We start from the raw sequence: 24,316 nt of genomic DNA, 5'->3' as shown, positions 1-24,316 counted from the left end.
ATTATTTCATTTGGTCTTGATATAAAGTGTTCGTTTGCTCTTTTAATCGGTTTTTCACCGTGTAATTGGTATGGCTATAAACAGTTTTATTCATATGAACTTTTAGTCTTTATTCAGCATTCTATGGCTTGTTTACTTGGCAAAGACACAGGGAAGATCACTCCTACTGAGCAAACAATATTAAGGAATCAAAACTTATCTTGTCCCTTGTTTCATGACAACGAAATCAGTAAACAAAAAGATTTCTCGTCAAATGAGATAATTTAGAAAATGGTACCTCTTTTCCAAACTGCAACAGTATGTCATTAAATTTTCTCATCATTTGAGAATTTATGGCCTCTCTCGAGCGAATATGCCTGAAATTCAGCAGCATGTCGAAAGCACCTTCTGCTGATCGCAGAGTTTTAAAAGAATCGTCGATGAAGTGTTTTGCTTCGTTTTCAATGGCGACAACTTGCTTTCTGAACCAGCTTATCACGTTATTCCAACTGTTCGAATGTCGTGTGCTGAATGGATCAAAAGCAACCTGGAGAAAACAAAGTAAGCTTCTTGAACAGTTGCTAGAAAAACTAAATGAAAAAGGGTCTCAAATTGTTCACTAACGGTTTCAACCAGGAACATCATCTATTTCATTTCTCCGTATCTTTCAATCACATTTGATCATTCTATTCCTTCATTTGTGGAAATCACAAAAATCACAAATTGTGTTATCTAAAGCAAGCAGGGTTTTTAAACTGCTCTGTCTACACTGCATAGAAGGCACTTTCATAATTCATAAGCTTTTATGAATAAGGAAACTTGAAATAGAGAATTTGAACTTACAGATTCGATAGGAACAATTAAAGCATCAACTCTCTTAAGCACATCTTCAATTCTCTTTGGGTCGCCAGTCACTGCTTTTAGCTCAGGTCCAAATATGTTGTAAAATTCCTCCATCACCTGGAAAAATTGTTACCTTTACTATCTAGAAATTTAGAAACACAAATTTCCAAAATACAACCCGAAAATAAAATAAACTTGGAGCATTAAAGGGAGATTTATTGCAAGCTAGAGGCCATTTTTGTGATTATTCAAATTATTTAGAAACGTTTATAATGAAAAGATGATTCTGATCATCGTACAAAACTGCATCTAAAACCGTTAATCCACTCCCTACCGTCCAATATCATTTTGGCAAAAAAAAAAATAATTTGAAATATAACATGTTAGTAAATCGATGAAAGTACCTGTGCCACTTCGTAAAGGTCTTCGCAGATTTTGGCCATGTAGTCGGTCCTCTCAAACAGTCTCTTTCGATCAAATTCCCATCTAGCATCTCTTCCAGATGCTTCGATCTTCGCACGCACTTCAAAATATGAGTCTTTCCATATGTTGAGCGACTGTTTGGCTTCTGATGTCTTCTTCTTTATGACCATCGGAGGCTCTCTGAAAAGTGGGAAACATTTATTCACCTTGGGGTACTTCAGGAAGATGACGGTACTTCAGGAAGATGACTTAACACCCGCAATACTGAGAAAAATCAAGGAGGTCAGTGTGAAGGGATTTCTATGGTGTGAACAATCCCTTTAGCGAGGTGACCTGGTTTTCTGTTTGCCCTAATAACCCGTTTAAAAGAAGCAAGAGACGTTCAAAACAATTTATTTCAGAACGCCACAATGGTTTGAATTGAAGCGCAGTTTTAAAGCACTAGAAGGGCCTATGAAAAAGCTGGCACTAGTCTGATTGCAGTGATTGTTCATTTGTCAAACTTCCGATTTCACTTAAAAGTTTATGCCTGTCGTTCTTACCTGAGAATCTTCCTCACGTTGATCACTCTGGCGACTCTTTCAGCCACTTCCCAGGCAATGCGCTCCATCAATGGCACCATTCTTTCGTCTTTGTTGTAATGACGAGAAATGATCCAGACCATGTGTAAGGCAGTCATCAGCGAAGGGATAGTATCGACAACGATTTGGAAGCTGTTACCTTGCGATAGATTCTTAAAATGCCTTTCCAAAGTTGATAGGAAACGTACGTTATCTTTGGCCTCTACATAGTACTTGGTCAATTCAGTTCTAAAACAAAAAAAACTGTTTGAATACAGCATAAAAAATTAGATTTATGACTTGGTTAGATTCAGTGAACGATTCGTATCCGAATTGTCTTAGACATATTACAAGCACCATGCCACCACCAGCCCTAAGTGTTCAAGAGCTTTTAGTGTTTTTGTTTTCGAACTTAAGGATGGCTCATCCACTTTTTCGGCAAATCGGTACTGGAAAAATCCAACCCCACCCCCTCTTGAACACAAAGCGACAACCCTTGTAATGATAAGACTGTGATAATTAATCATAAGACTGTAGTGATAATCAATGGCTGCTTCTACTTACTTGTGATAGTCATAGCCAGCTAAGCTTTCAGATTGTGCCTCTGTAAGAATGTCAATTACTTTTTTAACAACAGGGAGATTCAATTGCTCGTACAGTGCACTCAATGTTGCATTTCTCTCCCTCCAAAAGTCAACCTCTCCCAATGGGCCACTACCTTGGGGTGTCCTTCGCAGCACCTGTTCTACTGCAGAGGCAACTGTCATCTCCCAGTTGTGAAGGGTTTCTTCAAGCTTCATGACAAAACTTCTATCTTTTGCATAGGACTTTACTGTTCCTGCCAAATTCATCAGGCTTGGAGAGATATCAAGCTTTATATCACCTTCAATTTGTTTTATTGTTCGGTTTATTGTGAGACCAAACTTCTGCAGGCTTATTAAAAAGTCATCTCTCACAAACAGTTTATTCCTTTGTTCCAGGGCCTTTTGCTGGGCAATAATCTCTGTCTCTGACATGCCTTCATAAGTTTCACTTTTATGGCTGTTATAGCTTAAAAGCAAATTGTATATGTGGCAAAGAACCTCTTCCAGTGTGAACAAAGGTGGTGCATTGAGAGTGCCAAATTCAAATACAGATGCCAAAATTTGCTCAGCCTCCTCAAGACTTGAAGGCATTGGTGCAGCCTGGTTGGTATTATGCATAAAGAAGAATACTTCCTCATCAACAAAATCTGGTAATGTGCCAATATGCATTTGGAGGTATTTCCTTGTCACCTTCTGGGTTATTATTTTCTAAAAAGAATGAATAAATCCATCATTACAATAATTAATCATTGTTATTATCTATTTTATCACTGCTATTATTATCATTGCTATTTTTTTCAAATAATTACCAGAAAATTATGAAATAGCAATTTCAACATGAAAACAAACCATACAGGATGTGATATTTTGGCAAAATATATAGCCCTGTGGACAGTGGATACATGAGCCATTGACAGCAAGGCATAGGGAAAAATTCCAAAATGCTCAAAGCCAAGAAAAAGAATACTTTGGTGAATGGCTTCAAGTACCAATAAAAGTATCAATAAAAGACACACACACCTCAGGCAAATTAAAAGACACATACATTTTAAGTCAAAGTTAATCTAACAGGGTCTTGATGAATTATAGCATAATTATATACTGCAGTTGTTTTTTGGCAATTTCTTCAATGAAATTTGATGTAAATGAGCGATAAAACTAATTTTTCAAACTTATCAGTCTATATGTACATCCAGAAATTTTATATATAATCACATCCAGTTATTAACTGAAATATATCTAAACAAAATGTCATTAAAACAGACAATTAAGTCATTAAAATGATTTGTAACATATCTCTTTTACAATTTGGTAAGAGTGAACCTTCCATTGCAAACAGTCAAAAATAATTTTTTTGCAAAAAAGCTTACTGTTCTTTGTATCATCTTTTTTTCATCAATTTGTTCATCTCCAATCTCCATGACTTCACTGACTATGCTATCTTGATTTTCTATGTCCTTTGGTGCATCATCTTTACCATCTTTGCTTGGTGTTCCATTTTCATCATTTGCTACACTTCCAAGTGCAGATTGGGTCTTTGAGGTTACATCTTCCTCAACAGTTGAGCTTTCATCTACAGGTAGTTCTGGCTCTGAATCCAAAATTGATAATGATTACAAAGGTATAACTATTGGGGATGTGTGAGGTCTGAAAGATCCCAATCATAGAAAATCCCTAAAATCCAATTTGGTTGTTGTCATTTGTTAGGCAAGATAAGCCTGTTTTTGTATCATTTAATTGCTTGAACAGAAGACTTTTATACAACAAAAGCTAGACAACTGAATTGATTTTTATGGAAACTTTGAAAGAACTTTAACAAAAGATATCCACTACCTGTGATACTTAAATTTTTGCCACTGAGGCTGCCAAATAAAAAAAAATATGATGTTAGCAAAATGTTCTTGAGATACAATAAATCCTTGACTGATTGCTTAATCACTCATGATCATTCTTGATAATACCAGCTGTGACTAAAGGGGGGGGAGTTATTTGCTGAGGAAAAGATGTTTGCAGCAGCTATAATTCCTGAAAGCTTGCTTCAAAAAAAGCAGAGGTGTTGTGCACTGGATGTATCATCATTCCATATCAAATTTGTTTATATGGACCTTAAAATTTTTCCAGAGGTAGCCCCCAGACCACCTTTTGTTCATAAAATTCAATTGGTCCTTTTTTACATGTATAATTCTGGCTTTATTCATATTACATTATTATTATTCTAAATATATTACCATTGAGTAGCTAGACTCAATGTTGTTAAGCAAAATCCCCTGACACCCATCCTAGAAAAAACATGCATTTAAAATCGATCCGGAAACTTTATATAAGTAAAATTTAACCACAGTTCAAATATAAAGACCCAGTAAACTATTGGTTTTAAATTTTCGCTTTTTTCGTTATCATTAACATTAAAAAAATTTATGTCGGTCTCATAATGCCTGAATGTTACTTGACCAGAGTTTTACATCTAACCAAAATTTCCCAATGAAAATTTATCCGTTAAATACCTGACAAAATTACTATGAATTGTGCACAAAATAACTATTTTGGTTTACCTATTTCAACTTCAATTTCCTCCTCTTCTTCCTTTTCCTCGCAATAGAATAAAACAGCACTTCCTCCCTTGGAAACATTGTTCAAGAAGTCTTGTAATATGGTTTCATTTTTGCCGTCCTCCCTGACAATAAACTCTTCAAAAATTGAAGATTCTGTCAAAGATGGCAAACCCTCCTCCAGCCTTACTTTCATCCATTCAATTCTAGTGTCATCCATTGCTTTCTTTCGTAACGTGTTGTACACACAGATTTGTTATGGCATACCAATCACAAACTGCCAGGCCTGGCCTAGGCCTGTATCGGTTCAATTTTCAATGCCAATAGCTGGTTTTCAGTGTAAAAAAAATCCTTTCAGATCTTCTTTATATTACATCATCTTCCAAATTATGTATACCTCTTATAACAAAAATCCCAAGAAATTGTCAGAATCTTGTTTCAGAATGATCAAACGGTTGGGTTTGCAGCTCCAGCTACAGTAGTGTAACGGTAGTTGCCATGGAGAATTGATGCGAGCTTGAGCAAACGCATGCGTGAACTTGAAAGAAAGATTCTTGGCAGGATATAGACTTTGATTTTGAAAAGGTTGGGTCTCATGTAGGCAAAAAGGGGCAATTTACCCCTATTTCAAAAAATTGATGTGCCACGGGGAGATATAAGGACAAGTTCCACAAATTCTCAGAGGATCGATTTCGTAATGCATCTAAATCCGACGAGAAAATGTTGGGAAAGGGGTAATATTTAAGCAGCTACAAAAGTAGGGGTAAATTTGATTATATTAATTTGACTCCAGTGACGGAAATTCAGGCTTTCATTTGGGGGGGCCCAGGCCTACAATTTTCCGACAAGTTAACATCTTTATTCTTTGATCATGTCTAATTTTAAAGAAACTGCACATTTTTGACGGGACCCTTTAGATATCCTTGCTGACCACGCCATAATTAAGTAGCAAGAAGAACAATCCATTTGTGATTTTTAAGTGGCTTTTGAGGCACTTAAAATGTTGCACTTCGAAAGTTCTTGTGACGTCACATGACTCCACGGCAACTAAAAACAGGTTCCACCAATGACGAATGTATCTTCGTCGCAGCTGCAGACTTTGCCAAAATCTAAAAGTTGAGACTTGCTTTGTGGAAAAGAGTGGTTTGAAACGTTAACAGAAACCGAGTTGACATTATACACCTGAATGGTTTTTTCAAGGAGCGGTCCTGCGTATAAATCTTTACATTGTTAGGGGAAGGGGCATATATCTTCAGCCATCGACGTTTGTTTGGTCAACACAACACAACGCGAGTCTCCTTCCAGATGATTGAGTAGTCATGTTGGCTGAAACTCAGATGCAGCTTCAAAATGCCCAGCATTCGGTACTTTTCTTGCAAAATGAGCATGCCAAGGTGATTGCAGGACTACACGACGAAATAAGGAACCTCCAAACAAAATGTTCAGGTTTGTAATGTTTTGGCCTTAGGCCTAAGTTCTTCTTGTAGTGTGTCTAATATTTAATGCTAAAGCTGTTCATCCTTTAACATGTAAAGTCGTGATAATGTATGCTTGATTTTAATAAAGAACTTGCTATTGATTCTCTGCTAAGATTTAAGCCGTGAGTTTTTCAAGTCAGTTATAACGTCAAACTATTTTTAATCAGGGCCTACCATAATTCGATATTAAATCAGCCCGAAAAGTGATATTATATAATGAATACCAATAAATAACTATAGAATTTTGATTTCCATTTGCTTTTTATAGTTACAATACATCGTCAGGGAATCCTTTTATTTTCCAAGATTTATGAATTTCTAAAAAGCGAGCAACCTCAGACTAAGAAAAGCTTGCGCAATATGCTTCAGTTTATCATTTGCATTCGTGCATTACAATCAAAAGGCTAGGCCCAAGTTAAAACTCTTGCATATGCTTTGAGCTACACTTTAGATGGACATCAATATGTTGCAAACTGTATCTATTGTGCCTGCACATGTAACCCACTGTGTCAATCATGATGACACTTGGGCAATGTTGCCCCCAGCTCAAAAGCCTTTGCTTGCAGGTTGTAGCTGATTGAACTGTGGTTTGCAGCCATGTGAGCCAAATTCATACATGTTTTCCAACCTGTATACACCATCACTTTGTTTCTGGTTAATGTCATCAATACATTTTTACATTAAAATTTAATGTTTGTGCCATTTTAGATCCGTAAGCAGACAAGTTTTGGCTCAAGGGCCCAAAATTTGATGCCCCCAGTATCATCTTAAAGAACAGTCATCTTTTTTCATATAAATATCCACGAGCCATAAAAAAACATTCTTCTATTATCAGAGTTTGTCTTTAAAGGATTCAGCATACACAGGAATTATCTTTCTATCTTAAAACACAATCAGTTTCTTTCTATTCTTATCAACATTTTTAAGGGATAGCAACCACAATCTAAACAGTAAATCAACAAGGTAAACAGTCAAACATTAGCAAAAAAATAACTTAGAAGCTTTGTTTAGTGTAAATAGAAAGGGAGAAACTTCGACATGGATAACATTCAATAAAACCCACTCTGGTAATTTGTTACTTTATGGTAAGTGCACCAATTAAAATAAGATTTTATTTACAACAATATTCAAAAAGTAGCATAAATTGTAAAAACTGATGTAGATTTGCAATAGCTTGATTCAGCGGCAGCAAATGGTTTTGTGCCAAGTTACATCTGTTGCCAAATATATGGACTGTTTAAGTAAATTTCTGGATACAGTGTTAATAAATGTCACATTTAGTCAAAGCAAACAGTGAAATGGTTTGCAATTCAAATTGAAAATTAATTTATTAATGCCCTTTGAACTGGGTTATCACATTATCAGATTCTGCATTAGAAAAAAGTGGTTGCCAATTGGCAGACAACATCAATAATTCACATCTCTGTAAGGTATAGAAAGAGTTCCTCAAATTCATTTGTAAAATTGAGTAGAACACAACTCCATTGAATAAGTACTAAAATATTACAATCAACATTAAGACTAAATGCCCCATATGAATATATTAAGCCATATTTATTACAAAATTTTAGTTGCATCATTGTCAATATTGTTGTTATAATATTTTAGGTACAAAAATGTAAAGGTTTACCTTACTTAGAACTCCAATAGTCTATAAAATATTTTGGTGCTAAACTTTGGAATGGCAAACCCACTTTTTTGCGGTACAGAATTTGAAAATGGCTTTGAAAAAAGCAAACAATTTACGACATACTAAAAGCTATTTCGTCTGACACTCCTCAGAGCATAAGACGTCAGAATAAGGTTCCAAAAGAACACGATGAAAATTTTCCAGTATTGTGCCTTTTCACTTCCTTCTGTGTCTGGTGTGGATGTATTTTTTGGTTATCTGTATTAGCTGATTTTCATGTATTTTGATGGTTTTAGTTAATTCAGGTAATTCTATTGCATATATTTGTATTATGTACTTTGTTATAATTGTCAATAAAAGCTGGAACTGAAAACCAACATTTATAAGCTGACAGAAATTTAAAAGTCTTACTTAAGTAAAGTATGTATCATAAATATTTATACAGGAGACTAAGAAGACAGATAACTGGTTGAAATTTGAAGTTTTCCACAATGCTTATTCAAGTTCTTGCTATCTTTTTGCAGAGCTGACATTCCAATTGGCCATGTCTGGAGGTATTGCTGAAGGAAACAATGAAGTTAGATCAGACAATAAAGGTATTCTATTTTGAAATTTTCACTACTGAAATAAAACCACGCTTTCAGGTTTTTCATTAGTTTTTTAAGTATAAGGCTGACATTTAGAAGTAGGTAAGTTAAAGGCAGTCTGTCCCGTATTGTGCTCAACTTTATTTTCAAGGGAGTGAAATGAACCTGTGGCTAGAAAAATTTTGTTTTCCTGTTTGGTGTGTGCGACAGATATGTCAACAGTGAAAGGAAATGCTTCCATTGTCATCATTCAATTCGTTAATTAAATTTCCTTGCCATTTCCAATAGCCTTTTGCTTGCAGTTTCAAATTAGCCAATCCTTGATGGGACAGACTGCCTTTAACTAAAGTTTAGTTTAGTCATAAAAAGTGAAGGTTTGATGAAAAAGCAGTGGTGGATCCAGACTACCACTATTACCGCTCAAGCGGTAATCAGATAATTAAAAAGTTAAAAAAACAAGGATCATTTTTATGTTTATCCTACTACTTTAATTAAACCATAATTAAAAATTGAAAATATTTGATCGAGTTGCAAGCCAAGCATTCCTCCCTAAAGACATGCCTGAAATTGTCATTGAGACAGAAATGATTTTAGTGCCAAATACAATTTTTGGAAAACTGTTTTTCTTTTTTGATCCCAGAGTTGCTTGATTTCTCTGAAGGCTTTGAATTTCAAGTATGCTTTTCAACCAACTTCAAGTTACTGCTATTTTGCAATATGTCTTTTATGCCAACAGCATTCCATAGAGTTATCCTGTCACTGCTTTTTACAAAGTATATAATCTTGTTTGTTTGATTCCAAACAAATTACACAAATGGTTCAAAGCCATTCAATCATTTCATTGAAATACCTCTTGTTTTGTCAAGTGATTTTCATTTTTTTTACTGCAGAGTCAATTAAACCATCACAAGATATTATGCAAAAAGAGATCGCATCTTTGAAGGAAGAAAACTCACAGTTAAAAGGACTCGTAGAAACACGTGACAAGCGAATTTCTTTGCTGGAAGGCCAACTTAAGAGCAAAGAACAGAAATACCACAATGACCTAAAACTCGTGCAACGAAACATTGCTGAGCTGAAAAGTGAAATCGATGCGAAATCAAATACTATAGCTTATCTTACAACTCAGCTGCACCAGCTTAAAATGAGGGGTGCAAAACCAGATTCAAATGTTGGCCAAATTGTCCCAGCTCCTCCTCGCGAGGGCACTCCAAGGACTAGGGCGCTGCGTAGAACCGCGACGTCACCAACAACGCGAAGCTTTTCTCCATCAGAAGATGCCTATTTTACCTCGCATCAAGTTGATATCTCTGAGCTACCAGTACAGTCTGCCATAGCGATAAAAGGGAAAAACCTCCCGAGCAGGCCGGCACAGTCTCTTTCAAATCCAGCAAGACCAGCGTTAGGCCATTCTGCAGCAAGGAGAGAGCGTGAACTTCATCTTTATTCGCGCCCAAAACCAAGCGACTACAAGGATTTTATCAATGCTCCGCAGAAAGGTAACGACGTAAACTTTCTTCCAAAGCCTCCCGCGGCACCGCTTCCACCGATATCTGCTTCGAAAAACGGCAGACAGCAGAACGTATCTAATATGAGGCAATCCAAAGAGAAAGGTCTTACGGATTCCAGACATAAAAAGATTTCAGCGCGGGGCGGGGAAATCACTGAGGTTGTTGTCGATCCACTAAGCTCGCCTGAACGGACTTGGAGGAAAGTTCAAGACTCCAAGTATAGAGAATGATAAAAATTATCTGCGCTTTAATATTTGTTATATATGTAGCATATTTGTACAGAAGCGTTGCTTTTAGTGTTAAAAATTCGATTTCACGTGCCTTTCTTTAGCTCTGTCCTGTTACTCTAGTCTACAAAAGGTAGTAATTAATATTGTAATCGCATTTAAAGAGGTAAGCTCAAAGGCATCAATTGCTTTAAAAGATTGCATTTGATAGCCCCAGTTACAGAAGATCATGATTTAACTACTTTCCCAAGTTTTCAGCGCTGTCGCTATCCCCCTAGTAGTATGATTTATAACACTGAAAGTTATGCAATATTTAACAAGCATTGTGATGGGGAAGGGGCAACAACTTTAAAGTTGTTAAGATTCCGTGTATGTGTTCCAGAAATTTTGACAAGAATTATAGCTGCCACCTTTTGGACATAATCTTAATGGCAATTGTTTTGCATTGTTTCTTTCTATTCTTCCCGGTCTTTATTGGTTATTATTTGCTCCACCCTCGGATCGCAAAGTACGAAGTAAGTATCAAGATGTGGCGTAACATACAAAATGGCGTTGCTACGAATGGAAGAAATATAATCGGAAAGAAATAGAAGTGGAACAATCTTCAACCAAAGAACTTCAAGTTGCTCAACATGAAAGGCAAACCATTCTAGGTTAGAAACTCATACTGTTATACCTGCTAATGCTATTGATAACACAAGTAGAAACCAAGACCGCAGTTGCTAAAGAAACTCCGAGGCTACTGCTGCGGTTACGAAAGATGAAGATGGAGGGTGCAGAAGGGGTTGTGACTAGCTGACAACCAAAAATGTTTTGCCAACTGAATAATCATGAGCAAGACACAATAGTTATGATTTATCATATTCGTAATTTGACTGAGGCTTATGCGAATCACTTTGACAGGGGGATGTGGGTGCAGTTTCTATTCAACAAAATACGTTCATTGAGCGAAAGTTATATTGCATAAGCTAAAATGTATAACAATGACACCAGAAAATCGATTAAAACTATCAAATTGCTTTCAGCCTGTAGGTATTCAGTTATGAGAAAGCTTCCATTATTAAAAATTGTTTCAAAAAGTTCATTTTCCAGCAAACTGGAGGGAACAAAATTCAATTTTTTCCTTCAGCAGCAACGATGGTGCCGTCTCAGACTGGTTTTATCTTGGGCATGCAGGGCCGCCGGAGCAAGGGGGCCACGGGGGCACAGGCCCCCCTGTTTTCAAAGGTATAAACAAGTGCCCCTTTTTTAAAATATATTGCGTGTATTTTTTCACTGCCAGATATTCTGCCTTAAGAAGCTAAGTAAAATAACTTGAATCTGGGCGTTGTTGGAGGACCATTCACTGAAAATTTCCTTAAAATTTTACTTGGTCTTGATGCAAAAAGTGCATGCTCCTGTGATGAACAATATTAATTGCGAAGGAGACTGCCAGTTTCGCAAAAAAGTTTCTTTAGTATATCTTCAGCAAAAAATGCATCAAGGTCCGTATCAAGTCCTCGGCAGGAACAGTCAAATGGTCCAAAATAAAATTTGTGTGTTCCTGAAACTAGAAACTGGACCCCTATCTCTGATTCTGGGTTGCGCAAAATGTACCCTATTCTTTGACTTTGCCAAGATTGTGTAACTCTTTTCACTGTGAATATTCAAGCTTGAGCAGGAATTTTTTATACCAGTTCATGTTAGAACCATTCTTTTTCTTAAACTTATATCTAGGTATATCAAAAGCAGAGTTCACTAAGTTTGATTTTAACAACTATCCCTTATAGTTCTTGATATATATATTAACAAAATCAGACAGCTGTAAAACTATAACTGCAACATATTGATTACTTCACAACATTGTGTTAAATGTTTTTATGAAGACATGAAAAAGCTGTGTCCCTGCAATGAGTACATGCTAGCAGTAAAGGGTCTTAAAACAAAGACTTAAATTTCTTATCTAGGATTAGAACAACATATAAGACTAGATGCCAAATTTGTTATACTTCAATATAATTCCTGCCCTTTTGTATTTTCTCTGACTGATTAAAGAAGCAATCCTATTTTCAAGATTCTTTGTCCCAGAATTCTAGTTTTCAGACCACCCTTTATCAGAATTTTTCGAAACTCACTTGTAATACGTTTGACCAACTGACTGAGCCCGTCGGGATCAAGTCTAAGGAGAGCTAAAAACTTGTTTCGTTCATAAGACTGATGAGATAAACCTTATCAATGTTGCAAATTAATTTTGCTATGGCAGTGAAGAATGTGCTCGCACCTTCAGCCGATTGCGTGAAGATGACTTAAACATAAAATTTTGTAGCTTTCAAAAAAAATTCCACGGAAGCGAACAAATTTATGTGTTCAAGTAGTGATGAAAAGGAGTGAATGCCAAGGGAGGCTTGATTGTTTAGATATAAAAGTAAGAAAGTTAAAATCATTGTTCGAATTGGCTTTTGATAATTATAGAGACTGAAACTTCGCTTTGAAAGGGAGAGGGACTTGAATTGGCTTTGAAGTATATAGAGACTAAGAATTTGAAAATTCCATTCAGTTTATATTTTTGGTTGGATTCGTTGGAATGTTGCAATAAATCTGAACTTTTGTTGAGTATGTTGCACATATATGAAAGAAGGGCGTGTGCCTGCTTCTTAGCGGAAAGAAGTATGGCAGAAAATAAGTACAGCGTATTGTAATAGAGGTATAAATCATACATGGAAGAAATATTTTCACTCTCAAAAGACCAGGGCCGTCGAGAGATAAGCCGGGGCTGGGACTGTCATGGGGCCCCACCGTCGAAGGCTGCAAAAACCTTTTTTGGGTTACGCCCTTAGCAATGCAGTTTGATGGACTGTAAAAGGCATGAATTTTAAAATCAACGCCCCTGAAACACTTGAATTTGTATTTTAAGGTCTTTAACAGAACATGTAATTAGTGACTTTATAAAACAAATCATTAAAAAAATCAGTTTGAAAATCAGAGTTAATTTAAAGTTTAAAAAACTGCTTTTCTTGCTTTCCTTATGGCGAAATCCTTAATCTTTTCTTGCTTTCCTTATGGCGAAATCCTTAATTATTTCCTACAATCTTTTCCAGCTGTCGTTCGCTCCCCAACCATCAGGAGAAGACAATTTTGATTTTGAACCATTATTAATAGTGTGCCCAAACAACCTGCATGGCAAACAATAGAGTGCAGCCTTTGTAGGACTGAAAACAAGCCAGCTTCTTACTACCTCCCCATTTTGCTGCTTCACATTTAGGACCGTTGTTGGAAATTTGTGGCCGTTGCAATCTTTGGGAAACTCTGGAGGATGAGGCAAATGACCAGTTTCAACAACCTTTTCTAACTCCTTTATCGTTGGAAATCCGGTCAATGTGCCGAAATCAAAACTAGATGATCCACTATGAATACTATCTTGATCTAATGACGAATCAGTAGTGCTTTCTCTACTTTCTGTGGTGTCATGGTCTACCGAAGCAGCCAAGCCGTTTGTGTCTTCTTCTTCTTTAGCAGTGCTTTAAACAGAGCTTTCGCCAGGTTTATTGAAAGTTGAATCACCTTCCTTGTCTCTTTTGTAAGCACCTACCTCAAACAATGTGCGAGAGGCTTTCTTTGCTTCTTTTTCTCGCATCTTTTTTCCTGCCTTTTCTGAGCACCAGACTTGTGCCTGTAAGATGATATCGCAGGGGTTGGTTGGATCGTGATCCCGCTTAGTGATTTTGATAAAGACTTTTATAGCGTTTGGATTTGTCTTGGTTCTTCGCATGTGCTTCTTCTCTGGTGTACGCCGTGAATGGAAGATTTACTTTTGAGTTTATAGGAAGTCCACAAAGGAATAACTAAAACATTTGACCTAAAAATAGATATATGTAAGTGCAATCGAATTTTTCGGCTTCCGGAGAAGTATATTATGATCGTATCGTCAATGTTTTAATTATAAACCTAACAAGAAAAGGCCCTCATCATAGACCAGCTTGTTGATCCCATGTTGAAAGATTAAATTTCGAATATCAATCGGGTCATGGGTCCGCCCTGCTAATGCTGCTAATTGAAAACTCATAGCCAAAAATACATACCTTATTTTCTACGGGCCCCTCAAGGCCCCGGGCCCCCTGGTAACTACCCTGATTATCCCCCCCCCCCTCTCGACGGTCCTGCAAAAGACTTTGGTTGCCATGGGATGGGAAGCTATACAATTAAAAGTTTTCTATGATTTGTGTTAAACTCGATTTTGAAAAAATGACAAGAGTCTTTATGCTATTTATGTTAGTATTCCTTTTATTTAATTTATTTTGATTTACATTGGATTCTCGTCTCTGTTTTGCTTTGTTCCTGAATTTTATCTTCTTTTTATGTTATGTTGAAATAAAATTTAAAAAATTGGAATCCTACCTCGTATTGAAACTGAAAGATCAAAAGGAGGCCAAACCTCCGAAGCAGTCCTCTACAACTTGGTACCAAATCAAGGTGAGCGTTTAGAACTATCTCTATTCTGCATCGACAAAATCTGAGCTCAAGTAAAGCTTTGATGAAATTATTTATCACTTTTTCATATCTACAGGCAAAATTTTCCCATCTTAAGCATTCATTTTTGTCATAAACAGTATTGAACTCATAATATCTTGACCGCATATATTGTAACTGTCTAGGCCGTAATGAAGTAAAGAAAGTCTTCTGCAGGGAGTATGACTTCTCAAACGATATCCAATAGCATGAAATAACAAAAATTGAATCCGCATGTGAATTTTCTAACTTTCCACTCATAACTGTGTTAATGGACACATAAATAGACACAAGTAGTCAACGATGCCAGTGCCAGGCTTACATATTGTGATTATAATATTTCATGTTTATCAAATTATTTTTAATCAATAAGCTTGCAATGCACGACATATCTGGAAAATGAACCATATCAATTTCGGAAACGTGAAAAGAATATTTACCATAAGCCTACTCACATTTTTCTCTCTCTGATAACTTCTAACCCATAAATGCACCAGGACTAGGTTAGTAAACTTTTTCTAGCTCTCAGTTGCTCAAAATTTCAAGGACCTCAGATTGCCAAGCGATTCTCACTCCAGAGGTTAATACTGCTTATATTAGGAGAGTTCATACCAAAATTAGAAAACCTTGATATCCTCTTCAGTTAAAGTGTGACTTCATTATTCGTTTCTAGATGGCCAAGCCACATTCTTCAAGAAACAGGAGCCTGTCTGGCATGATCAGCAGATTCAGCCGAAGTGCTGTCTATAGAAAAAAGGCCCTTTACAATAGAAAAAAGCCAACAGTTGAGAAGAAGGCGACTAAGGTTGAAACTCATAAGACAAAGTCAGTTGGTGGTGAAAAGAATGGTGAAAAAAGAACTGTTCCAATCAACAGAAAGGTATGAAAATCATTTTTATCTAGTGCCATTATCAAAATGCCATAAGCGTATAAACTTTTACCAAATGATTTTATGCGGCAAAGATTTTATTAACTTAATGAGGTTTCTTGTAGTTAGTTTATTATTTTGTAACTTGATGCCAACTTAACTTAGATGACAGGCATTCTTTCTAGGGGCTTGGTAGTATGTATTAAACAAGACAGCTCTTAGTTGCAACACTGAGTTTCATACTTTATGTTATCATCAGGCAGCTATTAATTTATAAAAACTATTTATATATATATACTGTTAGAAAATCAGCTTAATCTAGAATGAAAATACATAACTTAAAGATAAATAAGGATAAATGCTGCCTAGCTGGCACACCCCTCATTACAAAGACTGCTACATTGTTAAATAATGATACTAATTTTGAATATTATCCTGAATAAAGCATTCAACTCAAAAAAATTGATACTGATGTGTGTTATTTATTTTTATACCTTGCCTTTGGGGCACTGAATAAGCTTTAGGCTACTCAGTGGCACACCGATCTGAGTTTTTACAGTATATATTTATGTATAATTTTATTACAAGGTATAATTATATGCAATCGCTTCTCCAACAGGCAAGATTCTACCCTACAGAAGACACACCAAGAAAGCTGAAATCCAGGAAGTCACCCAAGCCAGCCAAGTTAAGAAGTTCGATTACCCCAGGAACAATTGTTATTCTTCTTGCTGGAAGACACAGGGGAAAGGTATGACATACAATTACCCAGTTGATTTGCTAAATGGTTTTCTAAGCTCAAAAAGATGTGGGTCTACAAGCAGGGACAGACAAGCCTATTGTTTTGAAAAGATGATGTCACATTTTCCCATTGTTTTAGAACACAAAAACATTGTCCTCAAAAATTTTGGAGGGCAACTGCAGGTGTTTCCCCCCAAGTGTCTGACACTGTCAACAAGATCATTAGCTTGATAACAAGAAGAATCTATTCAAAATCCCTAAGCCACTTTCAGAATATCATTTGAGGCTGCAAAGCCACAAACCCAAAAATATATATAATTGTTTGTGTTTAATCAAAATTTTGGTTGATTCTTAGCTTTTAAAAATGACTGACTTTCACCATTTTTCATTAGTTATCATTTCCATTTCCAAAGAAATTAAGGGCTTTTGGATTACCAAGTCTTATTGTATACCATGTTTTAAGACATGTTGGATTTAATGTTTAGAATATAAAAGGAAAAATGTTGGATCTCCCTTGTTCTTTTTATTGAATTGTATCATTTAAAGGCTCATCAATTCAATTTTCTAAATCGATGATTTCTGAATGAGTGCTTCTGGAAAAATAAAATAGGCTTTTGGATTGCTAGCAAAATATTTCCAATTTCAGTATTGTGTATAAATGGTAAATGTTTGCCCAATTAACCAAGGCCTTATCTTCATTATATAACTTTTTTTAATTTATATATATATATGCTAGTGTTTGTTCAACAGACATGTGATATCTGCTTTTATTACAAATTATCATGTATTGTTAAACAATCTCCTATATTTTCCTAGAGAGTTGTCTTTTTGAAACAACTGGCATCTGGGCTTCTCCTTGTTACAGGTAACCAGTTTTCTATATAAAGTTCATTTGCAATTTTCTCAATAAGTTTCATCATACAGGATTGCTACAGCCTTAAAGTCATAACCTTGATCTTTTGTTTCCTTTTTGTTGTTTATTTTCACTTGCAGTGCTTTTCTGTATGGCAATTCTCTATTCGTCAAGGAACTCTCTCCCCACCCTTAAAAGACATTTACGAAATGTCTGAAAGGCTTGACTGAAATAAAAACCTTAGAATTAAAATAGCCAATTGTAAAAAAGACATCCATAGCACCAACAAAACACTTGGTATTTCAAGCCTTTGTTATTGATCAAGCTTTCCTGCAAAATTTGTCATGCCTAAGATAATTTGCACAATCACTAGGTGCATGTCCCCAAAATGGCATGCCCATGGATGCATGCATGTCCCCAAAATTCAGTAAATCCACCCTTCATTAAACCCATTTTCTAAGCAAACAGGTAAACTGAAATATGTAAGTGACTTCAATCAACCTACAGGTCCATATCAAGTCAATGGAGTACCACTCCGAAGGGTTCCACAGACGTATGTTATTGCAACAGAGACAAAAATTGATATTGGAAGCCTAAAAGTTGACAAAGACTTGAATGATGAATTCTTTAAAAGACAAAAGACCCAGAAGAAGAGGACTGATAACATGTTTGAGCAAAGTGTTGAGGTAAACAATGTTTTCCTTTTCCTACATCTTTTCCTTTTGTTGTTTAGTTTGTTTAAACACCAAAATAAACTTTAGTTATTATACTGCTATAATCTTAGCCTCTGTTCTGAATCATCTGGTTTAGCCAGTAGTTCCAGTTACATGTGTAAGTTCCAAAAATTGTATCTTTTTTCCAAAATTAGTTGTTCTGTGTTTTTGTGCCAAGGTGGTTGTATATATGTTTTTTCTCTCCACTGATGGAATACTGTTTGGAAATAGTCATAATATTGCAACTGGACAGTATTAGGATATTGTAAATCAAATGAATCCTTTCCTTTGTTGTTTTAGTTTGAAAGGTTTTTAACAAGAGGATTTACCTTTCTTACATGTTATAGACAAATGGTATTTTGAATACCAGGTCCTTGCTACCATTGGTACCATAATTGAAAGAGAACTTGAGCCTATTGCATGCAGATGGTTGATGGTATATATTTTTTGTTATTCAGGACTACAAAGTCAGTGATGCCAGGAAAGAGAAGCAAAAAGCTGCTGATGAAGCCATTGCTGCTGAAATATCCAAAGTACCCTTACTCAAGAAATACATGCGATCATTATTCTCACTTCGTAAAGGCCAATACCCACATGCAATGAAGTTTTAAGGAGATCTCAAATGTAAAAAGGAATATTAAAAAGTTGTTTTTTTGTTGTTCTCCTTTTTGTTCCTATTTTTTATGCTTATGTTTCAATTTAGAGGCCTCTACTTAATCTGAACTGAGTCTGGAAGATGAGAACCAACCTGCAAATCGATGACAGAAAGTATGCAAACACAGAATATTTTTCGTATAAGGGTCTAGGCATTAAAGATATTACTAGATATTAAAGAACCTGTAATAGCTTTTACAGGGAAAAAACAGGCAAAACCTATTTGGAAATACATCAATTTCTATTTAAAAAATCTTGTAAATAAAAACTTGAATAAGAATTGTTTGTGGTTTTCTGTCAGTAGATGAGCTTGTAAGCATAGAACATGAAATGTTCCTCTGCCAACTTTGAAAGTTCCTTTCTTCCAGGTTGGAAGATGCAATGTGGAACCTTGCTTGTTGAAATTAATAGCATTAAAGTTTTAAGATAGTTAAGGGGTTTGGAAAGTCAAGATGTCAAATATACTGACCTAGATATGAGTAGAGTTACAATTACATGGTGTCCCCTTAGGTTATGTGGTCATAGGTAAAAATCTTCTGCTCGTCAATGATGGTACGCATACTTAAGATTGTTTTTGTCACATTTAATTTTCCGCTTACTGGGGTTCTGCATCCTGAGAAGCCGGTAGATCTCTAGGGCAGGTGGAAAGGCCCAAGAAAAGCAGGCAAACATTAACAAAACAAAAAGCTTTCAATTTTGTGAGGGCAAGGGCAACATTCCTGTGTATATCCCCTTCCCCATCATTTACCCCGTGTTTTTAATAAGGCTTAGTCGAGTTTATCGCCAAAGTCGTGTGCAAGTTAAAAAATTCTTTATGGACATCTCGACGGGGAATTTGCTTTGCAGGAAAACTATCCTTGTCCTCGTTCTAGAAACGAGGTATCACGTTGCACTGTTTGACAGGAATAGCTTCGTTTGTTTTGCTGCACGAAAGGTACAACAAAATGGCTAATACAGAAATTCTAAAAAACGTTAAGAAAGACTTTTTTATGACCGAGCCTATAAGCTCATTTGAAGATCTTGTATCTGGTGTGGACAACTGCATGAAAAATCGTATGGAGCTTGCAGTGATGTTCTTTCAAGCCAAGATTTGCAAAAGAATCCAAGAACTTGAAACTGGTAAAAATTTCATCATTGATAAATGGTCAAGGAGTGAGGGTGGAGGAGGAATAACTTGCATAATACAAGATGGTTAGTACATTTCGGCAAACGTCAATTTGATGAGAAAATATCCATTTTCTTGGTATAGAATATATTGGTTATTTCTCATAACAAGCTTTTTTACTTCCATCCCATCTTATGTGTATTACCCTCTAATCAGTGGTGCCATGGAGGGGGCCTCGGGGCCCAGTCTCTCCTGTTAAAATTAACAGAGATTCGACGCCCCCCTCCCAACTTGTCAGTCTATGTTTGGTTGGGTAAAATTCCTCACTTGGGCCTTGGCAATGTGCATTAACCTATTTATTCCATTCTCCATGAATAAGTAATTTCTATCAGCCCTTTAGAGTCTGTGAACAATTTAATGATTTCATATACACAACACAGCATACAATCCCTGATACAAATGCAAGTATACAGGGTGTCTTTCAGCCATTCCCCTCAACACTGCCCCCTTTCAAACCCTCTACAAGCACCCCTTACCTTCAACATGCCTTTTTAAGTCCAACAAAGTTGTTCTGTTCATCAATTATCAGTTGTTGTTTTACTAGCTCATTTGATCACCAGTTTTTATTGCTGAAAGAAAAATATTAATATCTCAATTTTTTGGTTATTTGCAAGTGTGCCATCAAAGGGGGGTTTTGATGGGTGCTCCCCCCAAAAAATTTTGTTCGTCAGCACATTAAGGATTTCTGCTGGGCAAAAGAAGCAATTTTTGTACTCACCCTGTAACCTTTATCGCAACAACTGTATATTAAGTTTCTGTACAAGTTGAACTTTCAATGTATCGCACTAAAGTATGAATTTTGAAACAGAAATGAATAAAAGCAGCATATAAGAACATCTTTTGACCTCACCCTTAAAGAGTGAGACACACCCTTTTTTGTTGGCAAAATCACCTCTTTACCCCTCCACAAATTTTTTTAACTCAGCCCCTGGTGATTAGCCATCTATCAATATTACATACATAGAATGTCATCATGAATTTTCAGCTACCGTTTAATTTTCTTTTGTTTGCAAAGCTCAGATAGCCATACAGCTAGGTTGTTGCATATCAAAAAAGCTTAGCTGGTCAGTTTATGTAATCATATTTTCCCTAGGCAGTGTTTTTGAAAAGGCAGGAGTTAACATATCTGTTGTCCATGGAAGATTGCCCCCAGAGGCTGTAAAGCAAATGAGAAGCAGAGGAAAAGACATTGGAGGAGAAGTAGATTTTTTCGCATGTGGTATGTATTTTGTATTCTATTGAAGGCTATGTGTGATTCCAGTTTCAGGCCTGAGCGTATATCTAGCATGCATTTCATCAACAGTCATTTTGTACTAGAGTTAAAAACTAATGATGTCATCAAATTTAATTTGGATGACATGATATATTGCCATTGATGATAAATCAGTTGATTCTAATCTCTTATCTAAACTCTATGAACCAAGACATACTTCATGCTTTTTGGTTATATCTCAGGTTATTATGAAGATGGGCTGAGTTGATGTTAAACATTTGGAGGGGGGGGGGGGCTTAGTGTGGATCTTGCCCAAATATTATTGCTGTATTGAGGTATAACTGTCTGCAACACCCCTTCCAGCTTCTATACCAAATAACCAAACAAAATTTTGGACATGTTCTGATTGTCTTATGGTGATTAATTCTGTCATTTAGCTTGATTTAAGTCTCAAGTTTGTAGATTCATTAGTTTACATTGTGTCATTGCTATGGGTTGCTAAAGCCCTTGGTTGTTTTTTAGAATTGATATCTATTTTCAGGGCAGGAGTAGCTTGTCTGTTCATAAGTGTTATGTTGTTGTTTCATCTAAAGAGTTTTCAATAAAACAAATTGGGCTATAATATCCATTGAAGTTATTATGAAAACAACCAATTAGTTGGCGCATGATACATGAAATGGTGCGATGTCGCTAGATTTTAACTCAATTTTTTTATTCAAGGTATTAGCTCTGTTATGCATCCTGTAAATCCACATGTACCAACTGTTCACTTTAATTATCGGTACTTTGAGACAGAAGATCTTGCAGGACAGAAAATGGCTTGGTTTGGTGGAGGTGCTGATTTAACACCAATATACCTTGACAGAGATGTATGACTCTTAATTTTTCCCTTTTTCTGTATATTTGTTAAAGTACACTGCTAAAACAGAAGTTGAGTTTATTAAGATCAATTTTGTTGGTGTCTTGCTACAATCCTCACCTAGGAGTCAACCTCAATCCAGTGCTGAGGAGAGGGGGGGTCAGGGGGTCACTGACCCAGGGGCCAATGACCATAGGGGCCCATAGATAATAAATTTGTAAGCAGTGCAGTTGATAAACAATTAATAATTAGCAATTCAGCATCTCCATTATCAAAACTTGTCAATAATAGAAAAAATGATAGAAAAAACCTTTAAATGAAATAAGGTAGAAGCAGCAACAGTATTAAAACCCCATTATGTTTTTCAAGCAGAGCTATTAGCTTTAGGTAATTTTATAGTAAGTTAACAAAACAATTTTCAAGTCTTTACAACTGTCAATTATGGAGCTATAGTAAAAAAATTTGGAATTTTCAGTTTCTTTGGACAATTTGAACGATATTTCAGCTGATGCAATACTAGCCTGCGTCCAGACTCAACTTGTTTTATTAGAGATAAATCTAGTTGATTGGAAATTTAGTTAATTGGAAATTCCATTCAACTAAATTCATCTCTGGGAGAACCAGTCGAGTCTGTGCCCACGCTGATCCAACACTAGCAAGCAAAGCAAGAAACAACGTTAATGCAATGAAAACACTGGGAAATAAGCGTTGCAAATTCAAATACTTAAGCTTGTTCAACAGCTGCAATGGTTGATCCTCCTTCGAAAAAGTGAATACCCAGTGATGTTAGGAGATATGTCATCCTTTTTTGCTGGGCAGAATTTAGCTTTTTTTGCTAGGCTCATCTTCCTTCAACCTTGTGTATAATCAAAGAATACTGAACCCCTCCCATATCTTGCCAATTGATGTGAATCAACTAATCATCTTTGCTGTAACACTATCAATAATAACAATGCTGTCATTATTTCGAATTTTACCAAAGGGCTTTTCCTGGTTTCACTTGAAGATAGAGATAAACTCGACTGATTTCTCTTGGTGTTCAATTTTTTGGGACATCTAGCCCCTCATCTAAACAAGCTTCTTCAAAAATTTTCACCGGACCCCTTCAAAAGGGTCGCCTCCAGTGTGCCTTGCTTTTTTCTTTGGTTTTGACCTGGGGCCCAGAAATCCTCTCTGCAGCCCTCCTCAATACTCTGAAGGACAGAAATGTGCAGGGACCTGCTCAGCAAGTTGAGTGGGACACTCAGCCTATTTTAATGAAACAAAATTGGCACAAAGATTTGATCTGAATATTTTAGTGGTTTCTTATTTGGAATTATTTTTAGATTCAAAGACATCTGATTATCTTTTGCCATGAGGTTCTTTTGAGTAGATTGATTTTATCAATTTTTGTTCCTAATATATGAGCAAATTTGCCAAACTGCTCCTGGATGTACTAAATGCACAAAAAGAGAACTTTTTGAGATGAGAGCAGTGATGTACAAGGTTGTTTTGTGAAATTTATGTCATTTTTAATATGTTTATCATATGTTTGAGTGCATTCTCAGGCATTGACGGTGTTATGGTAGTCATGGGTGGCAAAATCCTTCTTAGCAGGAGTAGTACCACCCATGGAGTCAAAGAGGAAACATTTTTGTCCTCAGCATGTTTTATTGATGCATTTTTAAAGTGTTTTCAGGTGGGCCCTTTTATAGTCAGGAGGGTTGATTTTTTTTTAATTTGATTGATGTTATTTAAAGTAGTAGTTTCAAGCTTCTTTTCAGCTGATTATGCAATGTTTCTTATTTCATAGTTCAAGATAAATTCTTTTTATAGGATACCAAGCATTTTCATCAAACATTAAAAGATTCCTGTGACAAGTTTGATCCAGCACATTATCCTAGGTTCAAAAAATGGTGTGATGATTACTTTTTTAACAAATTTAGAGGTATGTATAGCAAATGATTTGTCAAATGAGTTGGTCTCCTGTAGTCATGTGGGCAGCATTGAAGAAAGATGTTGAAGCCAAATAACAGCACAGGAAAGCTGAAGGTTGATCTTTCTGACTGCCCTAGCTAATGAAAACTTGTAAGTGCAAAAACAGCATAGATTGATTTGACAGTACATTAAGAAAACATGCTCCTTAAAAGGAAATTTTTGGATTTTACAGGGAATAACTGTTGCCAATGGTATGACCAATTCATCAGCTGTAGTCAGCAACTGCATTATACAGGTGGCAGAGCAGTACGGACAATATTTGTTTCTGTCTCTTTCAGGGGTATCAAACCCAATCAGAGAAAGGGCCAAGTGTTAAATATAGCATCAGTCATAGGCCAGATATAAGGAACATCAATTGAACAGTGTAGCCTTCAGTATAATCATTAGACATTTCGGGTGTTGCCCTTCATCAGTAAA

General features: G+C 36.0%; 4 protein-coding genes across 4 annotated transcripts in view; 3 read left to right on the top strand and 1 right to left on the bottom strand.

Moving 5' to 3' along the window:
- Window positions 1-5,458, bottom strand: part of LOC135683823 (dynein axonemal heavy chain 10) — a 46,612-nt gene extending 41,154 nt beyond the window's left edge. Inside the window, exons 1-7 of the mRNA XM_065199178.2 lie at window positions 4,942-5,458; window positions 3,760-3,980; window positions 2,370-3,097; window positions 1,788-2,054; window positions 1,227-1,425; window positions 823-939; window positions 278-526 (exon numbers count right to left, since the gene is read on the bottom strand). Coding sequence (XP_065055250.2) covers window positions 278-526; window positions 823-939; window positions 1,227-1,425; window positions 1,788-2,054; window positions 2,370-3,097; window positions 3,760-3,980; window positions 4,942-5,158 — 1,998 coding nt within the window. The 5' untranslated portion in view covers window positions 5,159-5,458. The remainder of the gene's footprint in view (window positions 1-277; window positions 527-822; window positions 940-1,226; window positions 1,426-1,787; window positions 2,055-2,369; window positions 3,098-3,759; window positions 3,981-4,941) is intronic.
- A 501-nt stretch (window positions 5,459-5,959) lies between these two features.
- On the top strand, window positions 5,960-10,455 carry LOC135683826 (coiled-coil domain-containing protein 92). The gene is made up of 3 exons (XM_065199181.2): window positions 5,960-6,384; window positions 8,571-8,642; window positions 9,524-10,455. The coding sequence occupies exons 1-3, from the start codon at window positions 6,258-6,260 to the stop codon at window positions 10,372-10,374; spliced, it is 1,050 nt and encodes a 349-aa protein (XP_065055253.2). The 5' UTR covers window positions 5,960-6,257; the 3' UTR covers window positions 10,375-10,455.
- Window positions 10,456-14,745: 4,290 nt separating this feature from the next.
- On the top strand, window positions 14,746-18,675 carry LOC135683829 (large ribosomal subunit protein eL6). Its single transcript, XM_065199186.2, has 6 exons — window positions 14,746-14,820; window positions 15,530-15,736; window positions 16,344-16,475; window positions 17,282-17,330; window positions 17,826-18,004; window positions 18,490-18,675. Exons 2-6 carry the CDS (start codon window positions 15,530-15,532, stop codon window positions 18,640-18,642), a joined length of 720 nt encoding a protein of 239 aa, XP_065055258.1. The 5' UTR covers window positions 14,746-14,820; the 3' UTR covers window positions 18,643-18,675.
- A 143-nt stretch (window positions 18,676-18,818) lies between these two features.
- The window catches only part of LOC135683827 (oxygen-dependent coproporphyrinogen-III oxidase), an 11,975-nt gene continuing 6,477 nt past the window's right edge, over window positions 18,819-24,316 (top strand). Inside the window, exons 1-4 of the mRNA XM_065199182.2 lie at window positions 18,819-19,876; window positions 20,944-21,069; window positions 21,784-21,932; window positions 23,738-23,849. Of these exons, the coding sequence (XP_065055254.2) occupies window positions 19,630-19,876; window positions 20,944-21,069; window positions 21,784-21,932; window positions 23,738-23,849 (634 nt within the window). The 5' untranslated portion in view covers window positions 18,819-19,629. The remainder of the gene's footprint in view (window positions 19,877-20,943; window positions 21,070-21,783; window positions 21,933-23,737; window positions 23,850-24,316) is intronic.

This window comes from Rhopilema esculentum, chromosome 7, assembly GCF_057945365.1.
Source record: "Rhopilema esculentum isolate cy_ngs chromosome 7, ASM5794536v1, whole genome shotgun sequence".
Classification (NCBI taxonomy): domain Eukaryota; kingdom Metazoa; phylum Cnidaria; class Scyphozoa; order Rhizostomeae; family Rhizostomatidae; genus Rhopilema; species Rhopilema esculentum.
Note: the sequence above shows the minus strand (reverse complement) of the source record. Positions and strands in the feature narration are given on the sequence as shown.

Coding starts and splice junctions, on each gene's coding strand:
- LOC135683826 (XM_065199181.2), top strand. CDS start 6,258: ATGTTGGCTGAAACTCAGATGCAGCTTCAAAATGCCCAGCATTCGGTA. Junction 6,385..8,570: donor CCTCCAAACAAAATGTTCAG/GTTTGTAATGTT, acceptor ATCTTTTTGCAG/AGCTGACATTCCAATTGGCC. Junction 8,643..9,523: donor AGTTAGATCAGACAATAAAG/GTATTCTATTTT, acceptor TTTTTACTGCAG/AGTCAATTAAACCATCACAA.
- LOC135683829 (XM_065199186.2), top strand. CDS start 15,530: ATGGCCAAGCCACATTCTTCAAGAAACAGGAGCCTGTCTGGCATGATC. Junction 16,476..17,281: donor CTGGAAGACACAGGGGAAAG/GTATGACATACA, acceptor ATATTTTCCTAG/AGAGTTGTCTTTTTGAAACA. Junction 18,005..18,489: donor TGTTTGAGCAAAGTGTTGAG/GTAAACAATGTT, acceptor TTTGTTATTCAG/GACTACAAAGTCAGTGATGC.